The sequence below is a fragment of the Pongo pygmaeus genome, chromosome 1 (genome assembly GCF_028885625.2).
Source record: "Pongo pygmaeus isolate AG05252 chromosome 1, NHGRI_mPonPyg2-v2.0_pri, whole genome shotgun sequence".
Lineage (NCBI taxonomy): Eukaryota > Metazoa > Chordata > Mammalia > Primates > Hominidae > Pongo > Pongo pygmaeus.
Genome location: NC_072373.2, coordinates 138,580,462 through 138,607,842, shown reverse-complemented (window position 1 = coordinate 138,607,842; position 27,381 = coordinate 138,580,462). Strand labels below are relative to the sequence as shown.

At 37.4% G+C, this 27,381-nt stretch overlaps 1 protein-coding gene across 15 annotated transcripts; it reads left to right on the top strand.

Moving 5' to 3' along the window:
- Nucleotides 1-27,381, top strand: CDC7 (cell division cycle 7). Of its 15 annotated transcripts, none has more exons than XM_054484829.1 (12): nucleotides 1-315; nucleotides 2,920-3,097; nucleotides 9,419-9,502; nucleotides 9,826-9,961; nucleotides 13,176-13,269; nucleotides 13,360-13,502; nucleotides 14,639-14,888; nucleotides 15,529-15,624; nucleotides 16,406-16,584; nucleotides 17,381-17,463; nucleotides 21,738-21,887; nucleotides 25,655-27,381. In XM_054484829.1, the coding sequence occupies exons 2-12, from the start codon at nucleotides 2,983-2,985 to the stop codon at nucleotides 26,047-26,049; spliced, it is 1,725 nt and encodes a 574-aa protein (XP_054340804.1). In that variant the 5' UTR covers nucleotides 1-315; nucleotides 2,920-2,982; the 3' UTR covers nucleotides 26,050-27,381. The 15 variants fall into 15 exon arrangements, with proteins under 15 accessions (XP_054340804.1, XP_054340863.1, XP_054340880.1 ...); XM_063652820.1 differs by having other exon boundaries at nucleotides 42-315; nucleotides 2,903-3,097; XM_054484857.2 differs by lacking the exon at nucleotides 1-315 and adding an exon at nucleotides 2,049-2,144.

The following is a 27,381-nucleotide window of genomic DNA, read 5'->3' as shown; positions in this document are numbered from 1 at the left end:
AGACTACTACTTCTCAGTCTCTTGCTGGTTCCTCCTCCTCTGCTCAACTATGAAATGTTGGAAGTTATCATAGCCCAACTCTCCATCTACAATCTTTGCTTAATATCGTACAGTCCAAGACTAGGTTTCATCTATAAATTCATAACTGCCAAGTTTATTTCTTCACCCTGAACTATACCCCAGACCAATATATTCATCTGTTTCTTCGACATCATCATTTGCATATCTTGGACTTGATTATTGTTAACGACCTCCAGATAATGACCACCAGGAACACAGCTATAGCTGAGCAACTTGGATGTATTGCTTGTTTCAGTACGTAAGAATGCACACCATGGGGAACCGTGGGATATCTTAGGAAAAGGGTGTTAAAAAGGACTTGTTATAGAATTTGAGTTTGTGTTAGGAGATTTATGGAAGGGTTCAAGAAAGAGGGACTTTGGCCTGGATTGGAAGCTGTAAGGAAGCAAGGATAATTCTATAATTGGGTATTTTAATAAGTATTATGTAGAAGGAAGGAAGACTAGACTGAGGCTAAAACTATAATTGGTAAAGAAGCAGCAGGCACTCGTATTAGCCAGGATAAGGAGATATTTGATCATTTTTATGGCTTGGGCAATGTTGATGTTGTGTCTGTGTTCAGATATGATTACAGAGTGATCTTACTTTTGATCTATCATGGTCACAACTCTGTCTTGTCTGATGTTCTGTGAAATTGTTTATGTTCAACAGAAGAATACCAATACTTAGCTGTGATTGCCAGGCCAGTTCAAAGCAACAGCAAGCCAAGCTGGTAGTACCAGGCCATCTCCTGGATGTCCTGGTCCGCTTTTCTCTTTCTCAGTATCCACACTAGAATTCTTGATTTACTCTCTTCCACCTCACTCAATCAAAAACCATTACCTCACAGACTTCCCTTCTATGTGGCACTACCACCAACACATATGCTAGCCCCCAAACCTAAGATTCACTGTTGATGATGCCCTTTTCTTCATTTTCCATAGCCAATCACCAAATCCCATTGTCTTCTTTTATTTCTTCCGCCACTGTTCTGGTTCAAACTACCATTATCTTCCTCCTAAAGTGCATCCTATTTCTTCTGCTTCCACACTTGCCCCTCTACAATCCATTCTCTTCATAACACATAGATCATATTACTCCCTTGCTTTAAAACTTTCAAATAGCTTCCAATTGTACTCAGAACAAAAGCTAAACTTCTTACCCTGGCTTTCAAGGACCATGGTCTGGCTTCTGCCTAACTTTCCACCCTCATCTATCTGGGACTATCTTGCCGCTCACTCACTATGCTTCCCCCACCCTGGCCTTTCCTGCCCTGCCCCTGCAACATACCAAGTTCCTCTTTCTCTCTGCATTTGCCCTGTCCTTTCTTTGCCAGGACAACAGTCTCCCTACCAGCTCTTTCTCATCCAGGTCTCTTTGAGAGGGCTTCCCTGACCATCTAGATGCCACCTTCCTGGTCAGTATCACATCTTTTCATTTTATTTCCCTCAAATAGTAATCAATACCGGAACGAATACTGTTCATTTTTTCATCCGCTATTGTCATCGCTTCATTGGAATTTAGCTTCCTACAGGGATGGTGTTTATCTTGCTCACTATGATTCCAGCCCCTAGAAAAACCTACCTACCTCATAGCCCAGGGCTCAGTAAATAGTATACACTGCCTTCCTGCCACTGCGCTAATTTCTACTAACACAGCCACAAACAATCAGCAATTACATTTTCTGCTTGTTTTTAACGGGGAAGTAGGGCACTCAACGAAAAGGAAATAAAAGCAGAGTCAGGAAAGTGGCTTTTATCCATGGAGTGCCCAATGTGTTGTGCGGCCACGGTATATAGGGATGTGTCAGCACCTGAGGTTTTTCCTTCTCTGAGCTACCTTCTTTCCTGGAAATCATGTTGGGCCGTTGGGCCCTTAGTCTTATGGTTCACCCTGTTTTTTAAGATCATCTCTGGGCTTCATTCCCGTAACCGCTCTTCTAGCTGGCCAAGGCGGCGGGAAGAAACCCCACCCTCTTGCGCAAGCGCCCAGTAGCGGAATCCGCGGGGTCGAGAGCATTAGTGTGCGCATGTGCAATCAGAGCGGCGGCTGGAAGTGTTGCGCAGGCGCATCCGATCGACTCGGTAGGTGGGGAGCTCTTGGAGACGGCGACCCAGGCATCTGGGGAGCCACAGAAGTCGTACTCCCTTAAACCGTGAGTTTCCGACGGTTTGTCCCATGGCGCGGGATTGTGAGGGATTAGGAACGAATTCTGGATCGTGACTTCGATTTCCTCGCTGTGCAGTTCCTTTCCCCGCCCCCCTTCGGATCCCTCCGAGCTGCGGCGGGAAAGTCGCGCGCCTGCGCACTAAGTATCTGGTTCGGTCTCTGGCCCGAGGGAAGCCGGTCCTTCCCGGCTGAGCTCGCGGCCAGCGCTGGCCGGAGGATTCCCATTCATTCACCCTTCTGCTCCTCCGCCCAGTACTTGTGGCCAGGGTCGTATCAGTTCTCCGTCAACTTGCTTGGGGCCTTGGACGAGCCTCCTGGCCCTTCCTGTCAGTGGCGAAACGGTTTTCTCCCTCAATTCTTTTCCTGACTTCAAACCGCCCCGGGCGCTCGGCCCCTCCCCCACGCGGTCCCGCTGGCTGCACCGGACTCGCAGCCTCTCCGTTTCCCACTGCGCCTGCTGCTGCGCGGGTGCCCAAGCCGGGAAATTCTTCCTGCAGCCCCCTGCCAGTGTTTCTGATAGGTGAAAATAAAGCACATGGAATTCCTTAGACAAGGCCGCAGTATGCCCTACTGTGGAGGTTTGGACACATCGTGCGTTTGAAAATGTTTACCCCTTTGGGGGCAGTAGCATGTTTTTAGTGCGTCGTTTAGCCAGTGATCTAAACTTCTCCAGTGTTCTAATTTTCACAGCTGCTTTGCTCCCCCTGTGGATGTAACCCCTTAACTGGCATTTTGCATCCCAATTGGCTTGTGATGGAGGCGTCTTTGGGGATTCAGATGGATGAGCCAATGGCTTTTTCTCCCCAGCGTGACCGGTTTCAGGCTGAAGGCTCTTCAAAAAAAAACGAGCAGAATTTTAAACTTGCAGGTATGTGTTTAAATCCAAAGATGTACAGTTATAAAGATTTTTCAGGCAACAATTCTGTTTTCAATTGCTCTCAAAAAATAAGATTGAATCTTAAAGTGAGTTGTATGTTTCTATAGAACAGTGTTAAAACAGAGCTTCGTATGATCTAAATGTAGGACTGAATTGCGATTTGGAAGACTAATACAACCTGTTTTACGGTTGAAGTTGCTATGGCCTCAGTATTGGTAATTAAGAATGCAGAAATTTGATGATGCCAAAATTAAATTTCTCTTTTGTACCTGTGTTCTTATCTCTACTCACCACATTGCCTTAAGCTTAAATTTAGAAATTGACACTGGAGATCATCACTTAAGTATTCAAAAGCAGAACTCACAGACAAAAAAAATATGAAGTGTTTGTAGCAATAATAAAGCACCATATCTCAGTGTATAGCGTGAAATGTTCTTTGACTGTAAACCAGACCTTGGGGTGAAGAAGACAGGGTCAAGCAGTGCCTGCTTTTGTACACTCGCATGTGTACCTTCATTTCTGCTCTGGCACAGGACCTGGTACATAGTAGGTATTTATTAATAATAAATATTTGTTAAATAGAGGAATTCTAGCTGACTGTATTTTTTTTTTCTGGAAGGGTAGCCAGATCATCTTTCCCATCTTTGTCTTAAGTGAATTCTGTGCTTGTCCAGAAGATACTTATTTTGACCTTTTGTCCATATATTCTTTTTAACCCCACCCTAGAAAAATGACATCACATACTTTCTGCTTTGATGGAAGTCAGTTATCCCAGTTACCTAAACTTGAAACTTTAATCTTCAGCTGATGCTTTTTATTTATTCCCCATATCGTCACCTAGCTTTATTTCTTTTTAATAAGTACGGCATTGTGTCTTCTTTTCATTCCCATTTCCACCCATTAATTCATTTCCTTACACTTTGTTCCTGATTTACAGCAGTTTCTCACCTATGCTGCCTGCTTGCCCTTTTCCATCCTTCAGTTCATCTTGTACGTTGGTGCTAGAATAATCTTAAAATGCCACTTGCATCCAGTTTCATGGATACTGTTCCTCTTCCTTTCCATTTTTCCAGCAGTTAGCTGTTTTTTTAGTTCATCTTTCCCTTACTAGTCGTTGGACACATAACACAGTAACACAGTCATTGTAGTCTTTTTCTATTGCTTAGAACTCTGCATTTTTGTCTCTACTGTAAGCCCCTTGGCGGCAGTATCTCCTCTGGTTTCTGAAGTATGTTGTGACTTCAGCAGAGTATCTGAATGGATGACTCTGAATTGGTTCTAGCATCATGTTTAGGAGAATGCCACTATCCTAATATTCTGAAAATCTGCTGGGAAGTAATGAATGGGGTGAATTTTATTCCAGATTTCAAAAGTTTTGTAGTGTTTATGTAACAGAACATTGGACATTATAAATAATACGATAAATTATAAAACATGCTAAAACTTTACTCTTATGGTTCTTTTTTAAATATGATCCTTAATAACAGCTAAAGTTATATAAACATAACTTCAATAGGGAGCAAAGCTGATGAGGTCCAGGCACATAACAGTCTCGTAATAATTGGGAAAGTAAATCAAATTAGATCATGAGACAGGTATATGCCTGTACCTCATCAGCTTTACTCCTTATTGAAGTTATATTTTTGATTGGATGTTTTATATATCTTTGCATTCCCAGCACTTAACAGTGTCCAGCACATAGTAGGTGCTTGAAAATATTTGAATGAATGATTTAATGTAAGGATATAAAGTAAAATACTTAGTGTAATGGATGAATAGCATGTCTCTTTATTTTGAGATATTTGTCAGATTTTTATAGCATTTTTCTGATAAACATGATTATTGAAATTTTTGAAGTAAAGAAGGCCAAAATAAAGTCTTTTCCCATTATTGAAATATTGCCACTGTTGACATTTTGTTGTATTCCTTTAGCCTTCCTAGGCATACATAGGTACATTTTTTAGAAACTAAATTGGGATCTTGTTTTGTTTTTGTTTTTGAAAAGAGAACCGGAGTACGGGATCTTATTTCTGATCTCCATTTTTTTTTTTTTAATATATATCTTGAATATTGCTCATGTAGGAAATATTCTACAACTGGATTTAAGGTCCATTGCATATTATATTATAATATATTTAATCACCTTTTACTGTTGACCCTATAGATTGTTTCTATTTTTTCCTATTAAGAAAAATGCTGTAATGCACAAACTATCTGGCATAATATTGGTCAATGTTTATTCTTTCACTGTTTTGGCAAGCTTTTTTTTTTTTTTTTGAGACATGGTCTCTCTGTCACGCCACTGTCACTGGAGTGCAGTGGCGCAATTACAGCTCACTGCGGCCTTAACTCCTGCACTCAAGCAGTCCTACCCCCTCAGCCTCCTGAGTGGCTTGGATTACAGGTGTGTGCCGCTACACTCAGCTAATTTTAAATATTTTTTTTAGAAACAGGATCTTGCTATGTTGCCCAGGCTGGTCTCAAACTCCTGGCCTCAAGCAATCCTGCCATCTTGGCCTCCCAAAGCACTGGGATTACAGGTGTGAGCCACCATTCCTGGCCAGTAAGCTTTTATTTTTTTTTTAAGTGTCTACTATATGCCAAGTTTTAATAAGTGAGAAAGATCTGTTCAGTGAAAGAATGATGTATAAACTCTATATTGAAAGTCTCCTCCATACTAGTGAACTCTACTGGAAGGAAGGCTTGCTTCATTCTGTTTGCTACAATGACGACACCCTTAGCCCATGCTTCTAAAATGGGCTATGGGTACTGTCTTTGTTTGCCTGGGACAGATCTAGCTTACAGCGATTGTCACAGTGTAATTATTATTCCTGCCGCCTTTTCACTCAAGAGTGTCCCAGTTTGGGCTTACATTATATATTATCCCCTAGTTACAGGAGGTATAAACCAGAGAGTACATGAAGCCCCAGAATAACCATGACTATATTCCTAGAGTGTCAGTTTTACTCCATGACAAGATATTGAAAACGTTTCATTTATGTGATGAATATTTATTGTCTATTATATACATGCACTTTTTTAGGTGCTAGGGATAAATCAAAGCATAAAACAGAAATTAACACCATGGTAGTTAGACAGTAGACAGAGAGTAAACAAAAGAAATAAATACCGTGTTCAAAAGTGATTAATGTTACAAAGAAAATGTAAAAGGGAAGGGGAGATAGGAAGTATTGGGGAAGGAGATTGTAATTTTAGTAAGTATAGTCGGTCATAGCCTTCTGTAACATTTGAGCTAAGACTTCAAGGTGGTGAAGGAGTGAGCTGTGCAGATATTTGGGGAAGAGCATTCCAAACAGAGGAAACAGCAAGTACAAAGACCCTGAGATGGGAGTGTGCCTAGCATTCAAGAATAGCAAGGAGGTCATTGTGGCTAGAATGGGGAAGGTAATTGGAGTGAAGTAAAAGAGGGATGTAAAGAGGCTTTCTAATGGAGTGAGATGTGAAACCATTAGAGGTTTTGAGCAAAATAGTGACAAGGTGACTTAGCTTTATCAGAATACTCTTTAAACTCTGTTTGCTGTGTTGCAAGCCGACTGACTACTATGTTACAGATAGACTACAGGCTGGCAAGGAGTGTAGTTAAGGAGACTATTGGTATATTAAAACCAACTTGGATATATTATGCAGCAGAAAACAAAAGTTACTTAAAATGTCAAAATAGAAGCCTAGACCTTCAGGTATAAAATAGAGCCATGTAATTTTTAGCATGTTATAGGCTTTTCAGGATCCTCCTCCAGTCCTCAAAGTCTGTTTCATTTGTCTGTCTTTAGTACTGTTTTCCAGCTTTTTTTTTTTTAGACGGAGTCTAGCTCTTGCCAGGCTGGAGTGCAGTGGCACGAGCTCGGCTCACTGCAACTTCCGCCTCCCAGGCTCAAGTGATTCTCCTGCCTCAGCCTCCTGAGTAGCTGGGATTACAGGCACGCGCCACCACACCCAGCTAATTTTTGTATTTTTAGTAGAGACGGGGTTTCACCATGTTGGCCAGGACGGTCTCGATCTCCTGACCTCGTGATCTGCCTGCCTTGGCCTCCCAAAGTGCTGGGATTACAGGCGTGAGCCACCGCGCCCGGCTGTTTTCCAGCTTTTGACATGAATGCACTTTTCTGCTTTCTGCTCTCATTTCCCACTTCAGAATTTGAGGATATTGCATTCACTTTGGTTGCCAGGAAGTTTTACTGTTGTTTAAAATTGTTGAAGTTGTTCTGAAGTGACAGGAAACCTTAATAAACATTTTGATTTTTGTAAAGAGGAGTAGGTGCATAATAAGTGAGTAGTGGTGTGGAAGTACCGTTAATGTTTCTCCTCCCTTTTACATCTGTTCTCCACTTGTCATTTTTCTGCTTAAAAACTTTCTGTAGCTTTCATGTGCATTCTCTCTTGTCTTCCTCAGCCACATTCTATTTCTATTATGATGATGATGATGATTATTGAGACAGGGTCTCCCTCTTCCACCACCCAGGCTGGAGTACAGTGGCACGATCATAGTTTAGTAACTCAAACTTCTGGGCTCAAGGTATCCTTCTGCCTCAGTCTCTGTAGCTGAGACTACAGGCCTGTGTTACAAAGCCCAGCTAATTTTTGTTTGTTTGTTTTTTAACTTTTTTAAGAGATGGGGTCTCAAATACCTGGCCTCAAGCAGTCTTCTTGCCTTGGTCTCCTAAAGTGCTGGGATTACAGGCCTGAGTCACTGCCCCAGGCCACATTGTATTTTCATTGTCTCTCAGCCCTCCCTCTACCCTAATCATCCAAGCCTTTTTTTTTTTTTTTTCTTGTTCCTGGCTTTACAGACATAGTTAATTTTTCCTAAAATGTTTTCTTCCACTTTCACTACTTGGTGAATGCTTCAGAACAAAACTTAGCTGTCAACTGAAGGCTTCCTATCACCTTCAGAAATCCTCCCCAACCTAGTAGTATATGCGTTCTTTTATTACAGGTGTCACCTTGTATTAAGAATGATAACATGTTTCCTCTACTAGACCAAGCTCCTAGTGGCTGCACCAAATTTATTGGTTTTTTTTTTACATGCCCATTGCTGAGCATTTTTTAAGACAGTGTTTATTTAAATGAATTAGTTCTAGCCAGGTGCGGCGGCTCACACCTGTAATCCCAGCACTTTGGGAGGCCAAGGTGGGCAGATCACTGGAGGTCAGGAGTTCGAGACCAGCCTGGCCAATGTGGTGAAACCCTGTCTCTACTAAAAATACAAAAATTAGCTGGGCGTGGTGGTGCGTGCCTGTAATTCCAGCTGCCCACGAGGCTGAGGCACGAGAATCTCTTGAACCCAGGAGGCAGAGTTTGCAGTGAGTGGAGATTACATCACTGTACTCCAACCTGGGCAACAGAGTGAGACTCCATCTCAAAAAAGAAGGAAAATTAAAAAATATGTATAATATAAATAAAGGAATAAGTCCTGTAGACATCAGCAACACCTCTGTGAAATTGGGCAAATGATTTAACCTCCCTGAATTGAATTTCCTTATCTGAAAAATCAGGATAATCATTCCTGCTCTGCCAAGTTCACAGTACTGTTAGGAAGATCTCAAAAGATAATGCATGTGCAGGTGCTTTGAAAATGTCTTAAACTTATGCTATGTAGGGCTAGTAGAGCCTAGATCCTGTAATAAAATCTGAAGACTTATCTAGTTCTCTTCTGTATCCAGTAGTTTACTGGGTTTTGTATTATTGGCTCCCCTTGTTTTAACTATGTACATTTTTATAAAGAACTGATACTTATTTAAAAGTAGCAATTTATCTGCAGTCAAGGATAAAGGATACTACTGGTAATTGGGACAAATTTTTAAAAATACTTTTTTACATGCTTGAGAGCTTTAGTAGGCCTCTCTGAAAATATAGTGTGAATATTTAATACATAAAATTTTACCAAGCCTTTAAGATTTTGTATCTTTACAGGAAATAGTTTTCAAAAACATTGCAATGTGTCCTTGTCATGCCATCTAGTGATCACAGCACAAATCGTTTAGTTATTTTAAAAATTTGGTGCCTTTTCATGTTGTAATCTCTACAGTAACAATGTATCTATTAGTATATAATTCCAGTATAGTAGAAATTTGGTGTATTTAATTCTGGGACTGTCATTTTTGTCTATTCAAGAGGTGTGTGTGAGTTATAGCAACTTGATAGGGTTTTAATCTTATCACAATTTTATTAAAACTTTTATGTATAATTAATTGCTCATATTTTATAATTTATTTCATTGAGCTTTTTAAATGTTAAGAAACTATAAAATATACTGTCATTGATTAAAACTCTAAATTTTTGTTTCCTTGAAAGGTGTTAAAAAAGATATTGAGAAGCTTTATGAAGCTGTACCACAGCTTAGTAATGTGTTTAAGATTAAGGACAAAATTGGAGAAGGTAATCTGGGGATATGCTTTACTATTTTTACAAGGTCTTTTTTCCCTTCTATTTTCCTTTTGTAGTCTTGGTTTTCATTACTATTTCTTATTGGAAAATATACCACTTTTTAGACTATTAAGACCATAGTTTTATTACTAATTATGGTAACAGCTTTTCTTTTTCAATCTCAAAGAAAGAATAAATAATAAATATTTACAGTAAAATGAAGTCCTGTTTTAATCTGTTATGCCATTGAAACAGTTTTTACAATCTATCTTAGAATTGTTTCATTAACATTTTTAAAAACCAGATATTGAAAAATGTAATAAATTGTTTTACAGGCACTTTCAGCTCTGTTTATTTGGCCACAGCACAGTTACAAGTAGGACCTGAAGAGAAAATTGCTCTAAAACACTTGATTCCAACAAGTCATCCTATAAGAATTGCAGCTGAACTTCAGTGCCTAACAGTGGCTGGGTAGGCAATTTAAACATATTTTAATTGAACTTGTATATAATTTATAAGATTTTAAAGTAGATATTTAGCAGGGATGAGGAGATTATATGTGAATTAAATACATTTTTCAGTCAAGTGTTTGCAATTTGCTAGCACTTTCCTCCTAACCTTGCAATAGTTAGTTAAATTTATAGTAATTCTTTTAGATTGGATTTCCCTTGAGGCTCGGCTTGATTTCCTGTCTTTTATCACTGCTTTTTGTAACCTTCCTGCCAAATCATAAACCTTGGCTTTCATGGTTTACATTATTTTGTAAATGTAGGGAACTCACATTTCACATTTCCCCAGCTATTGACGACCTCATCTAATATTTTATTTAGAATAACAGAATCATCTGGTATGGTTTCTGTCTGTTAGGTCATTTCTGGCAACATATGGACGTGATTTAGAATCTTATCCTCCTAAACTGCCCTCCTTTTTCCACCTGCTCCATCATTTCTTTGTTCCCCCTTACAGCCAGACTTCTCAAAAATTATCTGCATACATTGTTTTCATTCCACACCTCTCTTTCACTAAATACCTATTGCGGCTGTTCTCCTCTATGCTAAACTGGAAACTGTAGAGTCACCCGTTACTGTAGGCATCATTTAACACAATTGACTTGAACCCTTGTCTTGACTTCTGTCCTGCCACACCCTCCTTGTTTTCTTCTTCCCTCATTTGGCCTTTCATTTTCAGTGTCTGCTAGCTCTTCCACTTCTATCTGACCCCTAAATGTTGGAGTTCCTCGTGCTTGCTCTTGGGTTTCTCTGTATTCTCCTTGGTGTCCTCCATTTCCACATGATCTAAAGTAATGGTTCCCAAAAGTATATAGTTAATCTCAGACCTTTTATCTTAACTACAGGTTTGTGTATATCCACCTGCCTATTTAACATTTCCACTTGGTGCCTGATAAATATCTCAAACCTAATATGACAAAACTAAACCTTAACATGCCAAAAAAAACAAAAACAAAAACAAAACCACAACAACAAATGTTCTTATCTACCCATCTCTGCAAATGGCCCATCTACACACTTGTTTGGGCCAGAAACCTAGAAATCATCCTCATTTTCTCTATTTCTCTCCTAAACCACATTAATCACTAAGTCCTAGCCGTTTGGGCTCTAAAATATATCTAGAAGTTCATCCATGTCTTTCTATCTTCTCTGCCACTACCTCAGGTGAAGCCTAGACTATGACTTGTAGCCTGCTTCTTCCTTCTCCCCTTAATTCTGTCTTTACACAGCAGCCAGAATGATCTTTAAAATATAAAATATGTATGTATATAACTTAAATTGGGTCATTAGTTCCACCACTTAAAATCTTTTCAATGGTTTCCCTATGTACTTTGAAAAAAAAATCAACCTTCTCATGCCTTTCTTCCCACCTCCCTCACTGTGCTCCATTTCTTTAGTTTATCAAATTTGTCTCAAGAGCTTTCTTAACTCAGGGCCACTGCCCAGACCGTTTCCCCATTCAGGAAGACCTCTCCCAGTCATTGCTTGCTGACCCTTCATCTTCTGATCTGAGCAAGAGTGAAACTGGACGCAGTAGTTCATGCTTGTAATCCCAGCACTTTGGGAGGATGGCTTGAGGCTGGGAGTTTGAGACCTGCCTGGGCAACCTAGCAAGAACCCATCTTTACAAAAAACTTAAAAATTAGCCAGGCAGGGTGGCACACATCTGTAGTCCCAGCTACTTGGGAGGCTGAGGTAGGAGGATCACTTGAGCCCAGGAGTTTGAGGCTGTAATGACCTGCGATCACTCCATTGCACTCCATCCAGCCTGGTCAACAAAACAAGACCCTGCCTCTAAGAAAAAAAAAAAAGAGTGACACTGCTTGAAAGAAGTCTTCTCTGAATTAAATTAAATTCTCTTATTTTTTTTATTGTCATAGCATCTTTAGATTTCTTTGAAAGCCCTTATCATAATCTGTCATTATAAGTTAACTTGTTGTTATCTGTATTGTCCACTAGATAGTAAACTCCATGAGGACAGAAATTCTGTAAATTTTATTCACTATTGCATCACTAATGTCTGCAATCCCTAACAGCAAATAACAGTGCCCACTAAATACTGAATGAATGAATAAGTAAGCCTGTTTGTTTCAGCCCTCTGTGTATTATAGAAGACAAGAAAATGAGATGACCTCTATAAAGAATGCTTGCATACATTCTTGTACCCTAAATGTGATCATTCCTTTTTCTATACTTTTAACTGTCTCCCTCTACCGCTTTTTCTTTTTCTGTGCTTAAAAAAGTACGTGCTAAAAATGCCTTCATCTGATCTTACAATGCAGTTAGGCAAATTGTCTTTAGGCTCAGCTTCCATTGTGTTATATTTTCCTTCCTTCTGTTTTGTTTCTTCCTTTCCACTTAAATTGCTGTCTTAAAAATTACCAGTTAATTATTCTTTGCCAAACTAAAAGCCTTCCCTCAGTTGTTATTCTCTTTGACTTCCATGCTAATAACTCTTCCTTCAAAATTCCTTTCTTAATTTGGCTGTCTAACTTGACTTCTTCCAAGCTGTTTTCTTTTCTTGCTATTAATTTTCATGTCTGTAGGTATCACTTCTCTGCAAGTACTCTCACTGACTTCTCACTTGTCTTCTCACTTAAGGCTTAGTCCCTTATCTAGATATCTCTATCAAAATGATGAGGTCTGGTTTTAGATGCTTCTTTTACTGGCTTCTCTACTTATTTTTTGGTATCTCTATTGTTTTCTTACTCAGGCTCAAAATCATAGAAATCACCTTTGTCCTATTTTCTTCTTTTATGAAGCAGTGTAGCATAGTGATTAAGAGCATATATCTGGAGCAAAATGCCTGGGTTCAAATCCTGGCTCATTGATCTATTAGTTTAGTGACCTTAATTTATTTATTACTGTTACCATCTTATCTGCTAAGTCTTATTAATCTTTTCCCTTTTTTCTCATTCTGCTACTTCCCCAGTTACAACTATAATTACCTTGTTTGAATTATTATAGTAACCTCAAAACTGGTGCCATTTTTGTTTTAAAAGAAAACTTTAACACAAGAACACAAGTCACTTGTGTTTATATTATGTGATGATGATTTTAAGTCAGTTTTCTAGCAATATGTATGCATTGCTAAAATTGCGGTTTTTAAAATTAGGCATAAAGTTTCAGTCCCTCTGACCTTTCTTCTAAAGGTTCATTGTGCATTTTTCCACTAGGGGGCAAGATAATGTCATGGGAGTTAAATACTGCTTTAGGAAGAATGATCATGTAGTTATTGCTATGCCATATCTGGAGCATGAGTCGTTTTTGGTAGGTTTTAATATTTCTTGAATTTTTATTAGCTAAATATTTAATTGCAAACAATATTTGTAACTCATTTCATTTGTAACTTTATTTTAGGACATTTTGAATTCTCTTTCCTTTCAAGAAGTACGGGAATATATGTTTAATCTGTTCAAAGCTTTGAAACGCATTCATCAGTTTGGTATTGTTCACCGTGATGTTAAGCCCAGCAATTTTTTATATAATAGGCGCTTGAAAAAGTAAGTATGAAGAGTTACTAGAAAATATTTACCCTATTTCTCTTTTAAAAAACAATTTTATTGTCTATATTTAAGGTATTGAACATGATGTTATATATAGATAGTACAAAAGTTACTATTGTGAAGCAAATATTTATCTCAGTTACCCATTTTATTTTTGTTTTTATGGCAAGAGCAGCTAAAATTTACTCATTTAGTATGAATCTCATATACAGTACAGTTTTATTACATGTAATCTTCAGAGTGTGCATTAGGTCTAGATTTATCCTACATATCTGCTACTTTGTATCCTCTGACCTATATCTCTTAGATATAATATAACATACTGCAGCAGCCATGCACAGATTATTTCTGTTTCAGTTTCTTTGTGATTGGAAAGGGAAATTTGGTGACGAAGAAGATAAAATTGTATTAGTGGAATAATGTACATTATTAGATGTACCCTGGTTCAGTGGAAATAGCATGAACTAACAGACTTAGAGGCTAATAATTTTTGACCTTAGACATGTCTCTTATCTCTGGACTTCATTTTTCTTTTCTAGTAAGTGAGGGGATTGGACCACATGATAGCCAATTTCCTGTTTTAACACAAAAGTTTTATTTTTATGTATACTTTTTAATGCTGATTATAATTATAGAGAAATTATAAGCTGAAAATAACATAAATACCTCTATATAATGGATCATATTAAACATAATAATATTATAACTTCTTTTTTGAGCTTTTATATGCCTGACTTTTTAATTTTCTTTAATTGGATCAGATTTTAAAACCATGATTTTAATTTTTTTAAGCTTGCTTAACTAGAAATTATCTGCTATGATGCCATCTCTGCCACCATCAGAGAACAATGGACTGTATTTATGTTATGTATTCCTCTTCTGCCTTATTAACACAGACCACTGGAAAAAGAAAATTTGATTGATTGTGGGACACCTCTTAATTTTCAATCCTAGTTAGCTGTTAAATTCTTACTTTGTCTGGAAAACTTTTTTTTCTTTTTTCCAGAATGTTATAAATTCCTAATTGATCCCCAAAAGAATTACAGTTTTTATGAGGATGGTCTGAGAGTATTACAATGTTACTAAGCTTTAATTGCTATAGATAAGTAAAAATGCTTAATTTTGTCTCTTAGGTATGCCTTGGTAGACTTTGGTTTGGCCCAAGGAACCCATGATACGAAAATAGAGCTTCTTAAATTTGTCCAGTCTGAAGCTCAGCAGGAAAGGTGTTCACAAAACAAATCCCACATAATCACAGGAAACAAGATTCCATTGAGTGGCCCAGTACCTAAGGAGCTGGATCAGCAGTCCACCACAAAAGCTTCTGTTAAAAGACCCTACACAAATGCACAAATTCAGATTAAACAAGGAAAAGACGGAAAGGTTCTCTCTCTCTTATTTCTTAAGTACTGACACTGTTTTGGAAATGTACTCCTTCAACCAACAGAGGGAGATAGAATACTAGGATGGTACTTGTAATTTAAAAAACTTTTTTTTTGCATTTGTTATATGTATTCAGTTGATTCAATTTTCACTAAGATTTGTACTGAATCATTTTGGTTAGTATTTTAAAACTAAAATTTACTTTGTCAGTTTATAACATCTGTCATTAACTATTATGAAATCATATTTTATGACAAAAATGGAAAATATTAAATTTTCCCTGCATGTTAAAAAGTTCAGACTAATTATCGTTTTTAAAAGAAAGCATTAGTTGTAGGGGAGGAATTCTGAAGTGTCTATCTCCATTTTAGCTGCACAGCAAAATGTAACATCCTTGCAGGTGGTTTTTGAATTTTTTTTAGTTATATATATTTGTGGACTATGATAACATTGTATGGGTGTTGAGTTCTGTCTAGACTATTTTCTCCTTTCACAGAAGTGGTTTGGTGCCTGAGAATGACTTGGATGCAGCTGTTTTTGTTTCATCTCACTTAACTCTTTCAAAACTATGGCAGAGTACAGCTGGCAGAAAGTGTTACAGATATAATCCTTATTTTCCTTGTTTTTGTTGGTATTGTAGGAGGGATCTGTAGGCCTTTCTGTCCAGCGCTCTGTTTTTGGAGAAAGAAATTTCAATATACACAGCTCCATTTCACATGAGAGCCCTGCAGTGAAAGTAAGTAATGTAGCTTAATAGTGTAATGGTCAGTCAGTCATACACTGAAGAGAATTTAGGTAATAACTAGATTAACATTTATTATCAGAAATTTTTTTAAACTAGAGTTTGGCTTTGGCAGAAGGTATTACTGCTTTAAGCATTTAGTCAAAACTTGTTTTCTCCAGTTTTTTTCTGAACTTTTCTGGTGGAATTTTTTCTTATTTTTGGTTAGCTGACTATTACTGCTCTTTCTCTAGAGGAACATTTAGAACATTAAGGGCTTTTCTGTCATTGCTAGAGTGTGAGCTCCATACAGTTAGCTAACTATTCTGACACATAGTTGACAGTGTAAAGATGTTTGTAAAGTTAACAAAATCATCATCAACGTAGATGATTTCAGATTGACTTATGATATCTTGTGACAGCTAGACAGCATGAGCAACAAATTAAAACTGTGATTTTAGCCAATGTACTTGTGCAGTTTACAGTTCTGAAATGGAGTTAGACACTAGAACATAACTGTTTTATACTTTTGTAATATATCAGGAAAAGTTCTAATAAAGTATAACTCAAATATTGGCCAAGCTAGGACTAATTAGTAAATTTTAATATAAGGTGACTTTACAGAAAAACCCAAGAAGACCTTAAACATTTTAATAGACAACTGTTTATTTACAGTCCAATGGCCATTCAGCAGTTTTTAAAGTTATGTTTCCGCTATTGCTTTTTGCCATACTAGCATTTTAGGACATCATGTTAAATGTCATGAAAATAGAAAAATATGACTTTTCTTTTACAGCTCATGAAGCAGTCAAAGACTGTGGATGTACTGTCTAGAAAGTTAGCAACAAAAAAGAAGGCTATTTCTACAAAAGTTATGAATAGTGGTGTGATGAGGAAAACTGCCAGTTCTTGCCCAGCTAGCCTGACCTGTGACTGCTATGCAACAGATAAAGTTTGTAGTATTTGCCTTTCAAGGTAATGTGTTTTGATGGTGTTATAAAATCACCAGCATGCAGCCATTAGAAATTGCATTGATTTGGGTGGATAATTTTGTGAGTGCAAGGGATCAATTCAGATCAGTGAACTATAATGGGCCTTGATGCAGAGCAGTAGTATGTTGAAGAGCAAATGATAACAGTTTTCATATATTATTTATTTAATATGGATATACTCTGGAAAACACATTTGCTTTTATATGCAAATAAGTGGGACGGGGTGGCTTTTAGAAGCTTAGAATCACACATTTTGATTGCTGATGTAATCTTTTCTGTTTTCTCTTTTTATTCCCACTTATGTGGAGTAACCAGAACCAAATAGTAGAGCTCCTCTCTTACTCCCACCTCCAACTCTTTGACTCATAAATTTCTCCCTTTCCTTTAAGGCTTGGCTTTCATAAAGCCTTTCTTGATTAACTCAAATATATAAGTGTATCTGTGATCAGTTACTCCAAACAAATGAATTTTTATACCTGTGAATTGCTATTGGGTTCTATTTTTCTATTATGGCTCTTATTATCCACTACTGCTTTTTATTCTTGGAGGTTATTTTAAAACCTTTCTGTAGTAAGTCCGGGGAACTAGTAGAGGGGGTAAAAAACAGTAGAAGAAAAATCTAGGATTTTTATCACACTAGATTATCATTTACTTTATAGTAACGCTTATTATATAGGTATCAAGGCAAAATTTACTGTGAACTAAATTGATGAATGTTATTTTTTAGACTTACATAGTTCAACTTTAACATAACTAGAGAAATCTTATTTCATCATAAGGCGTCAGCAGGTTGCCCCGAGGGCAGGTACACCAGGATTCAGAGCACCAGAGGTCTTGACAAAGTGCCCCAATCAAACTACAGGTATGTTGTACTGGAAATACAGAACCCAGTTAAAATGGATTGTCCCAGACATATTTTATTTTATGATCTTTGTCTATTTATAACTAATATTTGAGCTCTTCTGCTTTTAATTAAGTTATGTAAGCAGTTCTTGCAGTGTGGCATTCCTATTTTTGAGCTAATGCTATTCTTTATGAAAGTTTTTAATCCTAATGTTGCCTCTCTTTTTTTGTTTAAACAGTTTATTCCATAGATTACATTTTGCGTATTTATTTACAAGATGATCTTACCATCTTGTAAATAAATATGCAAGATGTAATCTGTGGAATTTTGTTGACATCACCTTTGTGGGGGAAAAAATTATGTTTAATAGTTTTTGCCAACCAAAGACTTAAAGCATTTTATTTGCTTGCTTAATACCTCAAAAGTTTCCTGTGATGTAGATATAATTGTGTTTGATTAAAATTATTTTTGTTATTATATAAACAATATAATAGCAGTTAGAAGGTTTTGAAAAAGAAAAATGTCTTCCATAATCTAAAAAGTTACCATGGAGCTGGAATCCAGGAAACATCTTGAATGAATAGATGAGTCCTGCTATTCACTTGGATTATGGGCTTTGAAGAAATGCATTCATTCGTTGAATGTCTGTTCTTGCTTGCTAATGATAACATAAATAAATAAATGAGACCATCTGTTCACACTCTAGTCAGGACACACCATCAAATAATTATAAAATAACCTGTTGAGTATGGTAATAAAACTTATTCAAGGTATTTAAGGAGTATCTAACTATCCTAACCCAAAGAGATTATGAAAGGCAATTCATGAAAGAAATAACCTCTTAGAATGTAAATTGGGCTGAGAGGTTAGCATAGAGTCATGAGCCAAGGAACTCAAGAAACAGCATACAGGAAACTAAAAAAGTTTCATTTTGGCCGGATGCAGTGGCTCATGCCTGTAATCCCAGCACTTTCGGAGGCTGAGATGGGCGGATCACCTGAGATCAGGAGTTTGAAACCAGCCTGACCAACATGGTGAAACCCCATCTCTACTAAAAATACAAAAATCAGCTGGGTGTAGTGATGCGCGCCTGTAATCCCAGCTACTCAGGAGGCTGAGGCAAGAGAATCACTTGAACCCAGGAGGCGGAAGTTGCAGTGAGCCGAGATCGCACCATTGCACTCCAACCTGGGCGACAGAGCAAGACTTCATCTCAAAAAAAAGTCCAATTTTGCTAGACTATTAAGATGCAAGTTGAGGAATGGTGAGAAATAAACCTGGAATGAAGTAGACAAGGTCAGACCACAGTTGTTACAGTTTGGACTATATACTGTAGCTATTGGAAAGTTAAGTGAAAGAAGTGACAATGGGATATTCTAGATGGATCATTCTGGCAGGCGTGCAAACAGATTAGCTTTTGGAGAGTGGTGCCATGAATTTGTCCAGATGAGAGGATGAAAATGTGAATGAGAGTATTGGTAATATGGATGAAAAAAAAAGTGAAGGGTTGGAAAGGCAGAGCTTGGTGGATAATTGGATGTAGAATTAGGGTGTGGTATGGTGAGGGAAAAAGGCATTCAGGATGTTTACCAGATTCCTAGCTTGGGAGACTTGGATGTGTACCAGTAACCAAGGTGGAGAGTAAAGGAGAAGTAACTGGTTTATAGGGGAAGGTAAGGTTAGTTTGGGATATAATTGGTTTGAGGTATCTGTGGGACATCCAAATAGAGATGTCCAACAGAATCAAAGTTAAGTCTGATGCTCAGCGAAGGAGCTGGGCTAGAAATAAAGTTGAAGGTCATCATTATATAAATAACAGTTGAAGCCATGAAGTGGATGGATCAATCAGGGAGAGTATACAGAAGGAGAAGTTAAAACTCTGAGGAACATCCGTCAGCACTTAAGGCTTGGAGAAAACATTGAAGGAGCAGGCAGAGGTACCAAAGGAGCTAAGAAAGGCAAGTGGGGCCGGGCACAGTGGCTTATGCCTGTAATACCAGCACTTTGGGAGGCCAAGGCAAGCAGATCACTAGGTCAGGAGTTCGAGATCAGCCTGGCCAATATGGTGAAATCCCATCTCTACTAAAAGGTACAAAAAATTAGCTGGGCGTGGTGGCACGCACCTGTAGTTCCAGCTACTGGGGAGGCTGAGGCAGGAGAATTGAACCCGGGAGGCAGAGGTTACCGTGAGCCAAGATCGCACCATTGCACTCCAGCCTGAGAAACAGAGTGAGACTCAGTCTCAAAAAAAAACAAAAACAAAACAAAAAAAAGGTGATACAGTAGCCCAAGGAACAGAGAGCAGAGAGCAAATAACCTGGTGATACTAGGAGGTCAACAATTAAAAGAGGTGTCACTTTAAGAAAAAAAAAAAAAGAGCTTTTTAACATCAAGTTGAGCTAGTCGTAATCTTTAACTACCAGAATTCAGAAGATTAAAGTTTCTATAGTGGGAATGTAAATTAGTACAACCACTATGGAAAACAATTTGGACATTCCTCAAAAAACTAAAAATAGAGCTACTACATGATCCAAAAATCCCACTGCTGGATATATACCCAAAAGAAAGGAAATCAATGTGCCGAAGAGGTATCTGCACTCCCATGTTTGTTGAAGCACTATTCATAATAGCCAAAATTTGGAAGCAACCTAAGTGTCCGTCAACAGATGAATGGATAAAGAAAATGTGGTACTTACACACAATGGAGTACTATTCAGCCATGAAAAAGAAGATCTTGTCATTTGCAACAACATGGATGGAACTGGAGATCATTATGTCAAGTGAAATAAGCCAGGCACCGAAAGACAAGCATTGCATGTTCTCACTTATTTGTGGGATCTAAAAATTAAAACAGTTGAACCCATAGAGAGTAGAAAGATGGTTACCAGAGGCTGAGAAGGGTGGTGGGAGGGTGTGGGGGGCGTGGGGACAGCTAATGGGTACAAAAAATAGTTACAAAGAATGAATTATCCAGCACTTTGGGAGGCCAAGGCAGGTGGATTGCTTGAGCTCAGGAGCTTGAGACCAGCTTGGGCAACATGGTAGAACCCTATTTCTACCAAAAATACAAAAAAGTAGCTGGATGTGGTAGTGTGCATCCGTGGTCCCAGCTACTCAGGAGGCTGAGGTGGGAGGATCACTTGAGCCTGGGAGGCGGAGGTTGCAGTGAGCCGAGATCACACTACCACACTCTAGCCTGGGTAACAGAGCCAGACTCCATCTCGAAAAAAAAAAAAGAATGAATTAAGACCTGGTATTTGATAGCACAGCAGGAGGATTATAGTCAATAATTTAATTGTACATTTTAAAATAACTAAGAGTACATTGAGGGGCTGAGGCAGGCAGATCACTTGAGCCCAGGAGCTTGAGACCAGCCTGGCCAATGTGGCAAAACCTCGTCTCTACTAAAAATACAAAAAAAAAAAAAAAAAAAAAGAGCTGGGCATGGTGGCACGCCTGAAATCCCAGCTACTCAAGAGGCTGAAGCATGAGAATTGCTTGAACCTGGGAGGCAGAGATTGCAGTGAGCTGAGACTGTGCCACTGCCCTCTAGCCTGGGCCACAGAGGGAGACCTTGTCTCAAAAAAAAAGAAAAAGAAAAAAAGAAAAGAATATAATTGGTTTGTAACACAAAGGATAAATGCTTGAGGGAATGGATACCCTATTTTCCAGGATGTGATTATTACACATTGCATGCCTGTATCAAAACATCTTATATACCCCATCAATATATACACCTACTGTGTACTCAGAAAAATTAAAGTCTTCACAGTCACCAAAAAATAAGAATAAAGTAATTTTTTAAAAGTTTCTATAGCAGTAGTTGGCGCTAGTATCAGCTGAAGAAGAGCTTCTAATGTTCATTACTTTTCACTAAAATGAAAGCACTTTGACCAGTATGGTATGTAATTCTCAAGGATCATTCAGATTTTTTCCCACATAGCTATTTTTGGATTCCTTTTGATCCTATAAAATTGTGCATTTACTTAGTGTTTCCTAGTGATTAAATATCCTTTTAAATTTACCAACACGTTGCTCAAGAAAGAAAACATATTTTGCAGTGAGGATTCTCAGTCCTGGTTGTACATTAAAATCACCTGAGGAACTTTTTTAAAACATTGATGCCTGAGCCCTACTTCAGAACTGTTCAATCAAAATCTTTGGGTCTGGGCATCTGAAATTTTTAAGGCTCCCAAGGTGATTCTAATGCATAATAAATGTTGAAGACTGTTGATATAGATGATAAAATTATAGATTTGAAATTTATTTTTAAAATTTGTCTTCTGTTGCAGCAATTGACATGTGGTCTGCAGGTGTCATATTTCTTTCTTTGCTTAGTGGACGATATCCATTTTATAAAGCAAGTGATGATTTAACTGCTTTGGCCCAAATTATGACAATTAGGGGATCCAGAGAAACTATCCAAGCTGCTAAAACTTTTGGTAAGCAGTTTTGTATTATAGAACAAAACAAAATGCCTTTGATTATCTCCTACAAATCACTTAATAAATTATTATGAAATTTTCTTTACAAATAAACATTCAGTCTTGATAAAGTTCTCTAATATTAAGTAGAAAATTCTTCAGTTGCTTGAAAATAAATTTATCACCTCTCCTCTATACATATAATCATTTAATCTTATTAAGCACAAAGTAATACACTGTTGCAGTATTTAAACTTTACCTTTATAATTTTATAAGAATAAGGAGTAAAATCTTAACTCCTTTTAGTATGGTTTGACTTTTATTACATAAATTTACCTTTTATTAAAGGTATGTTTTACTTTTTAATATGTTTTACTTTTTTATTGTATTTTAAACATCAGATGCAATATGTCTTGGTACTTAGAGTGTCCTTGCTTTAAATGATCTTAGACTATACTAACAAGTAAATAGTTAATTATTAATACAGTGTAATAAGGACTAGGGAAGAGAATAGAAATGTGTGTTGTCAGGTTGTGTAGGTTTACGGTAGCAGAGAAGCAGAATGCATAGAAGGCCTTAACTGATGGGATATTATTGTAAGCATATATTGGACTTGGATGTCATCTTCTTAGCCATGCAAGTTCTTCAAGACTGGGATGTGCAGTGTGCTTCATAGGGCACGTGAGAATTATCTCAGCCTTGCTCTGGCCAACAATCTGAACTCAAGTGCCCATTTAATGTTTATTTTCCAAGCTCAGTTAATACTTTCCAAGGAATAAGTGGGATTGAGTCAGCTTACTACCATACAATACAGAACACCCCAGGAGACAAAGTTTCAGCCAGCCTACCTCAAGAGTAGCTGGGCTGCCTTTTGCTCAACCCCAGGATCAGTGGGTCTTAACCAGAGTTGCATGTCAGAATTATCTGAGAATCTTTTAAGAAATACATATGCCTGCCCATTCAGCCTATTCTTGGAAAATATGATTCAGAAAAACAGGATACTTAGGAAGGCTCCAGACTTGTTAGTTTGAAAAAACAAGTGATTCTGACTAAGAAACTATGGGTGTTTAAGAACCACTGCAAAAATTACTGCCCTTGCTTATGCACTAGTGCTATAGTCTAATCTACAAGAAAAACTTAGTGATGGTTGTGAAGAAAGCCTCATCTTAATAGAGGCTTGCCAAAATATGTTTCTACAGCAAAGTCAGTCCACGATTTGTAACTATCTACTTATTGTAAGAAAATTTTATTTGAAGATAATAAGATGAAATAATATATACAAGGGAAAAAAAGTGACCATGAGTGGAAAGCAAGATTGATAGCTTAGAAATGGCATTCTTACATAATAATAAATATAACAAGTATGTTTATTCTCAACTGAGAAAACTTTCATCTACTATTGAATAACTTCGTGAGAGGTTTATGAACATGAAGTTTATCAGCCAACACCAAAATATTTTATTGAAGAGCTTGAATCGCCCCCATTGGTAATCCAAGTTATAATCAGGGCCAACAATGGAAATACAACATCTGACACAAAAATACTCCAGATCAAGTGCCATGATAGCAAGCAAGAGCTTTTAGAGATTTATCATTGTAATACTTCTCATATTTAAAAACAAATAGGGCCAGGTGTGGTGGCTCACACCTGTAATCCCAGCACTTTGAGAGGCTTAGGTGGGCAGATCATGAGGTCAAGAGATCGAGACCATCCTGGCCAATGTGGTGAAACCCCATCTACTAAAATCACAAAAATTAGCTGGGCATGGCAGCATGCACTTGTAGTCCCAGCTACTTGGGAGGCTGAAGCAGGAGAACCAGTTGAACCTGGGAGATGGAGGTTGCAGTGAGCCAAGATTGCACCACTGCACTCCAGCCTGACGACAGAGCAACTCTGTCTCAAAAAAACAAATAATAAAAATAATGCCATAGGACTTGTCTCAGTTGTATTAGTATGACATCTGTAGTTATTTTAGTCTGATCTTACTATAACTTTGGACTGAGTATAAAAGCCTCAAAATTTCAACAAACACAACTGCATTCCCCTTTGTAACCTAAAGAAATGACTTGGCTAAGATTAGCAGTGAGAGCACCTTTACTTCTCTTATCTGTCCTCAACCCTTAAACCTGGCTCCATTGTGGGTTGTCATTAAGTACTCAGTGAATTGTGTTGAATAAATTAAAAAGAAAAGTCTTGAGCTGAAACAAATTCCTGACACATAGTAGTCTGTAACAAAATATGCTGACTGATTGTGTTACTTGAAGTTATTTTTCCTGAATATTGTAAATGAACCCTCTTTTTTGGTCATATAAAAAAAGCATATTGTATAACGGGCACATGCTATAACATATACTATTAGTTATTTTATGACTTCAGAACAAGCTAATAAAGGAATAAAACTATATGAGTATTCCCCTCTGGCTATAATTTTCTAGAGAGAAGAGGAATGATAGAATCAGTTTAAAAGTAAAAAAGGATTGGCATATTGTACTCTCAAAGAATTTGGCTTTTGGTAATTGTTTGTTTCCTCCCTTTCCCTCCCCTGTTTTTTTCCCTGGCTTAGTATACCGGTCCAGTAGTTAGTTCAGAATATGTGAAGGTAACTTTTTATCATCCACAGCCAGATTAATGACTTTGTTGACAATCTACATTCTCAGAAAGGCATCTAAATGTTGGGGTACTTGTTTCGTACATTTAGTACATTTCTGTTTAATAAGGAAATGCAAGGTAAAAATAATACATGATTGCCATTTGTGTGATTAACTTTTTTTTGCACATCTGATAATAAACCCATCAGGAAGTTATTTCAAAGACATTTATATTTTTAAAAACAGATCTAGTTTGTTTATTTGTTCATTCAGAAACATTTATTGGGGGTTTTATGTGTGCCTAGTACTATTGCGAGTCTCTGCTTTCACAGAGCTTAAATTCTAGTGAGGGAGAGAACATAAATAAATACTATGAGAAATGAGTGGTACTGAGATAAAAGGAAAAGGGGAGGGAAGAGGCTCATTTAGGATAGGTTGGTCAAGAACAGCATCTCTAAGGTTGTATGTGTCATTTGAACAGAGTCGTTGAAAAGAATAATGCCTTTTTATCTAGTCCAGCAGACATTAACTGACTACCTAATATGTACCAGGCATAGGCTGGATTTGGGGGGTTCAAAGATAAATAAGACAGTTCCTACTTTAAAAGAGCTCACGGTCTACTAGGTGGGACAGACATATATAGGATAGCAAAAGTAATAATAGAACTCCTCTCAAGATACAATAGAAGCTGAAATTGATCAATTCTCTCTGAGGGTGTCAAGTGTCAGAGGTGATTCTTGATCTGAGTGGTGATGTCAGTGAAAGTGTCCTGGGCACACAAGGGGTGCAGGGCATCCTAGGCAAAGATAGGAGTCATGTAGTCAAAGACATAGAAGCATGGAAAGGAAGTAGAGTGGGGGTGTGGGAGCTGCAGCTAGTTAAAGATTATAGAAGGGTAAGATGAAGCTTGAGAAATTGGCAGAGTCAAGTGAGTGCCTGGCATAGCTTAGTAAGTCACTGCTTTCTACTTACTATCTCCCACTATGCAATTCAAATACAACTTAAATATAGCATGTGGTGCTCTATCTCATACTCTGTGTGTGTGTGTGTGTGTGTGTGTGTGTGTGTGTGTGTGTGTGTGTGTCCGTGTCTATAAAGCATATGTTTGAACTTTCATGTTTCTCATGAGAGAGGCTTCTGATATATTCAAATAATAAAATGGTTTTTTCTGTTGTTTTTTCTTCTTTTGCTTTTAGGGAAATCAATATTATGTAGCAAAGAAGTTCCAGCACAAGACTTGAGAAAACTCTGTGAGAGACTCAGGGGTATGGATTCTAACACTCCCAAGTTAACAAGTGAGGTACAAGGGCATGCTTCTCATCAACCAGCTATTTCAGAGAAGACTGACCATAAAGCTTCTCACCTCATACAGACACCTCCAGGACAATACTCAGGGAATTCACTTAAAAAGGGGGATAGTAATAGCTGTGAGCATTGTTTTGATGAGTATAATACCAATTTAGAAGGCTGGAATGAGGTACCCGATGAAGCTTATGACCTGCTTGATAAACTTCTAGATCTAAATCCAGCTTCAAGAATAACAGCAGAAGAAGCTTTGTGGCATCCATTTTTTAAAGATATGAGCTTGTGATAATGGGTCTTCATTTAATGTTTACTGTTATGAGGTAGAATAAAAAAGAATACTTTGTAATAGCCATAAGTTCTTGTTTAGAGACCAGAGCAGGATTAATAATTTATTTTAACATTTAGTGTTTGGTGGCACATTCTAAAATGTAGATTAAGAATACTTAAAATGCCTGGGATAGTTCTTGGGACTAACAACATGATCTTCTTTGAGTTAAACCTACCTAAGTAGATTTTAGGTGGGTTCCTATTAGGTCAGATTTTTAGTTTCCCTAATTACCTTTCACTGACATATGCAGAAAAAGGAACAGTTTTAGTTTTAATTAATTAAAATTAACAGATGTGATGAGGATTAAATGAATCAAAAGACTTAATTTGTAGATTCTTTTAGAGTTATGAGCTAGGTATAGTTTGGGGAAACTCAACCTGGTGCTGGTGTTCTAACAATTTTGTAAGTAAAGAAGATAATTTCCTTTTCTAGGGGTACATATTAGGCCTTTTATGAACACTAAAACAATGAGGAAATGTTGGTCATGGGGCAAAGTATCACTTAAAATTGAATTTATCCATTTTTTTAAAATACTTCATGAAAGCATTTTAGTGTGAATTGCCATTTTTTCTTAATGGCTTCTCGATTTTCTTCCTTCTCTGCCCCTACCTAAAACATTCTCCTCGGAAATTACATGGTGCTGACCACAAAGTTTCTGGATGTTTTATTAAATATTGCATGTGTTTACAGTTGGGAATTTAAAATAATACATACACTGGTTGATAAAGGGAAGCTGCAGGACCAAGGTGAAGATTGATAGTCCAAATGCTTTTCTTTTTTGAGTTGTATATTTTTTCACACCATCTTAGATATAATTAGGTAGCTGCTGAAAGGAAAAGTGAATACAGAATTGACAGTATTATTGGAGATTTTTCCTCTGCATAGAGCCATCCAGATCTCTGTATCCTGTTTTGACTAAGTCTTAGGTGGGTTGGGAAGACAGATAATGCAGTAGGCAAAGAGAAAAGGACCCAAGATAGAGGTTTATATTCAGAAATGATATATATCAATGACAACATATCAAACTTCCTATGGGAAAAAGTCTGGTGGGTGGGTCAGCTGACACATTTCCCATTTAGTAGTCATAGGATACAGAAATAGTTTAGGGACATATATTCATTTTGTTATTTTGAGCATTGATAGGTCAGTATATCTACCTAATCTGTTTGGTAAGGATAGGATATATCTGTATAAACCATTACCATTGATCTGCTCTGTCTTATGCCATAATCTTAAAAATTGAATGCTTGAATTTGTATATTTAATAAAGTTATCCTTTTATATTTTTTA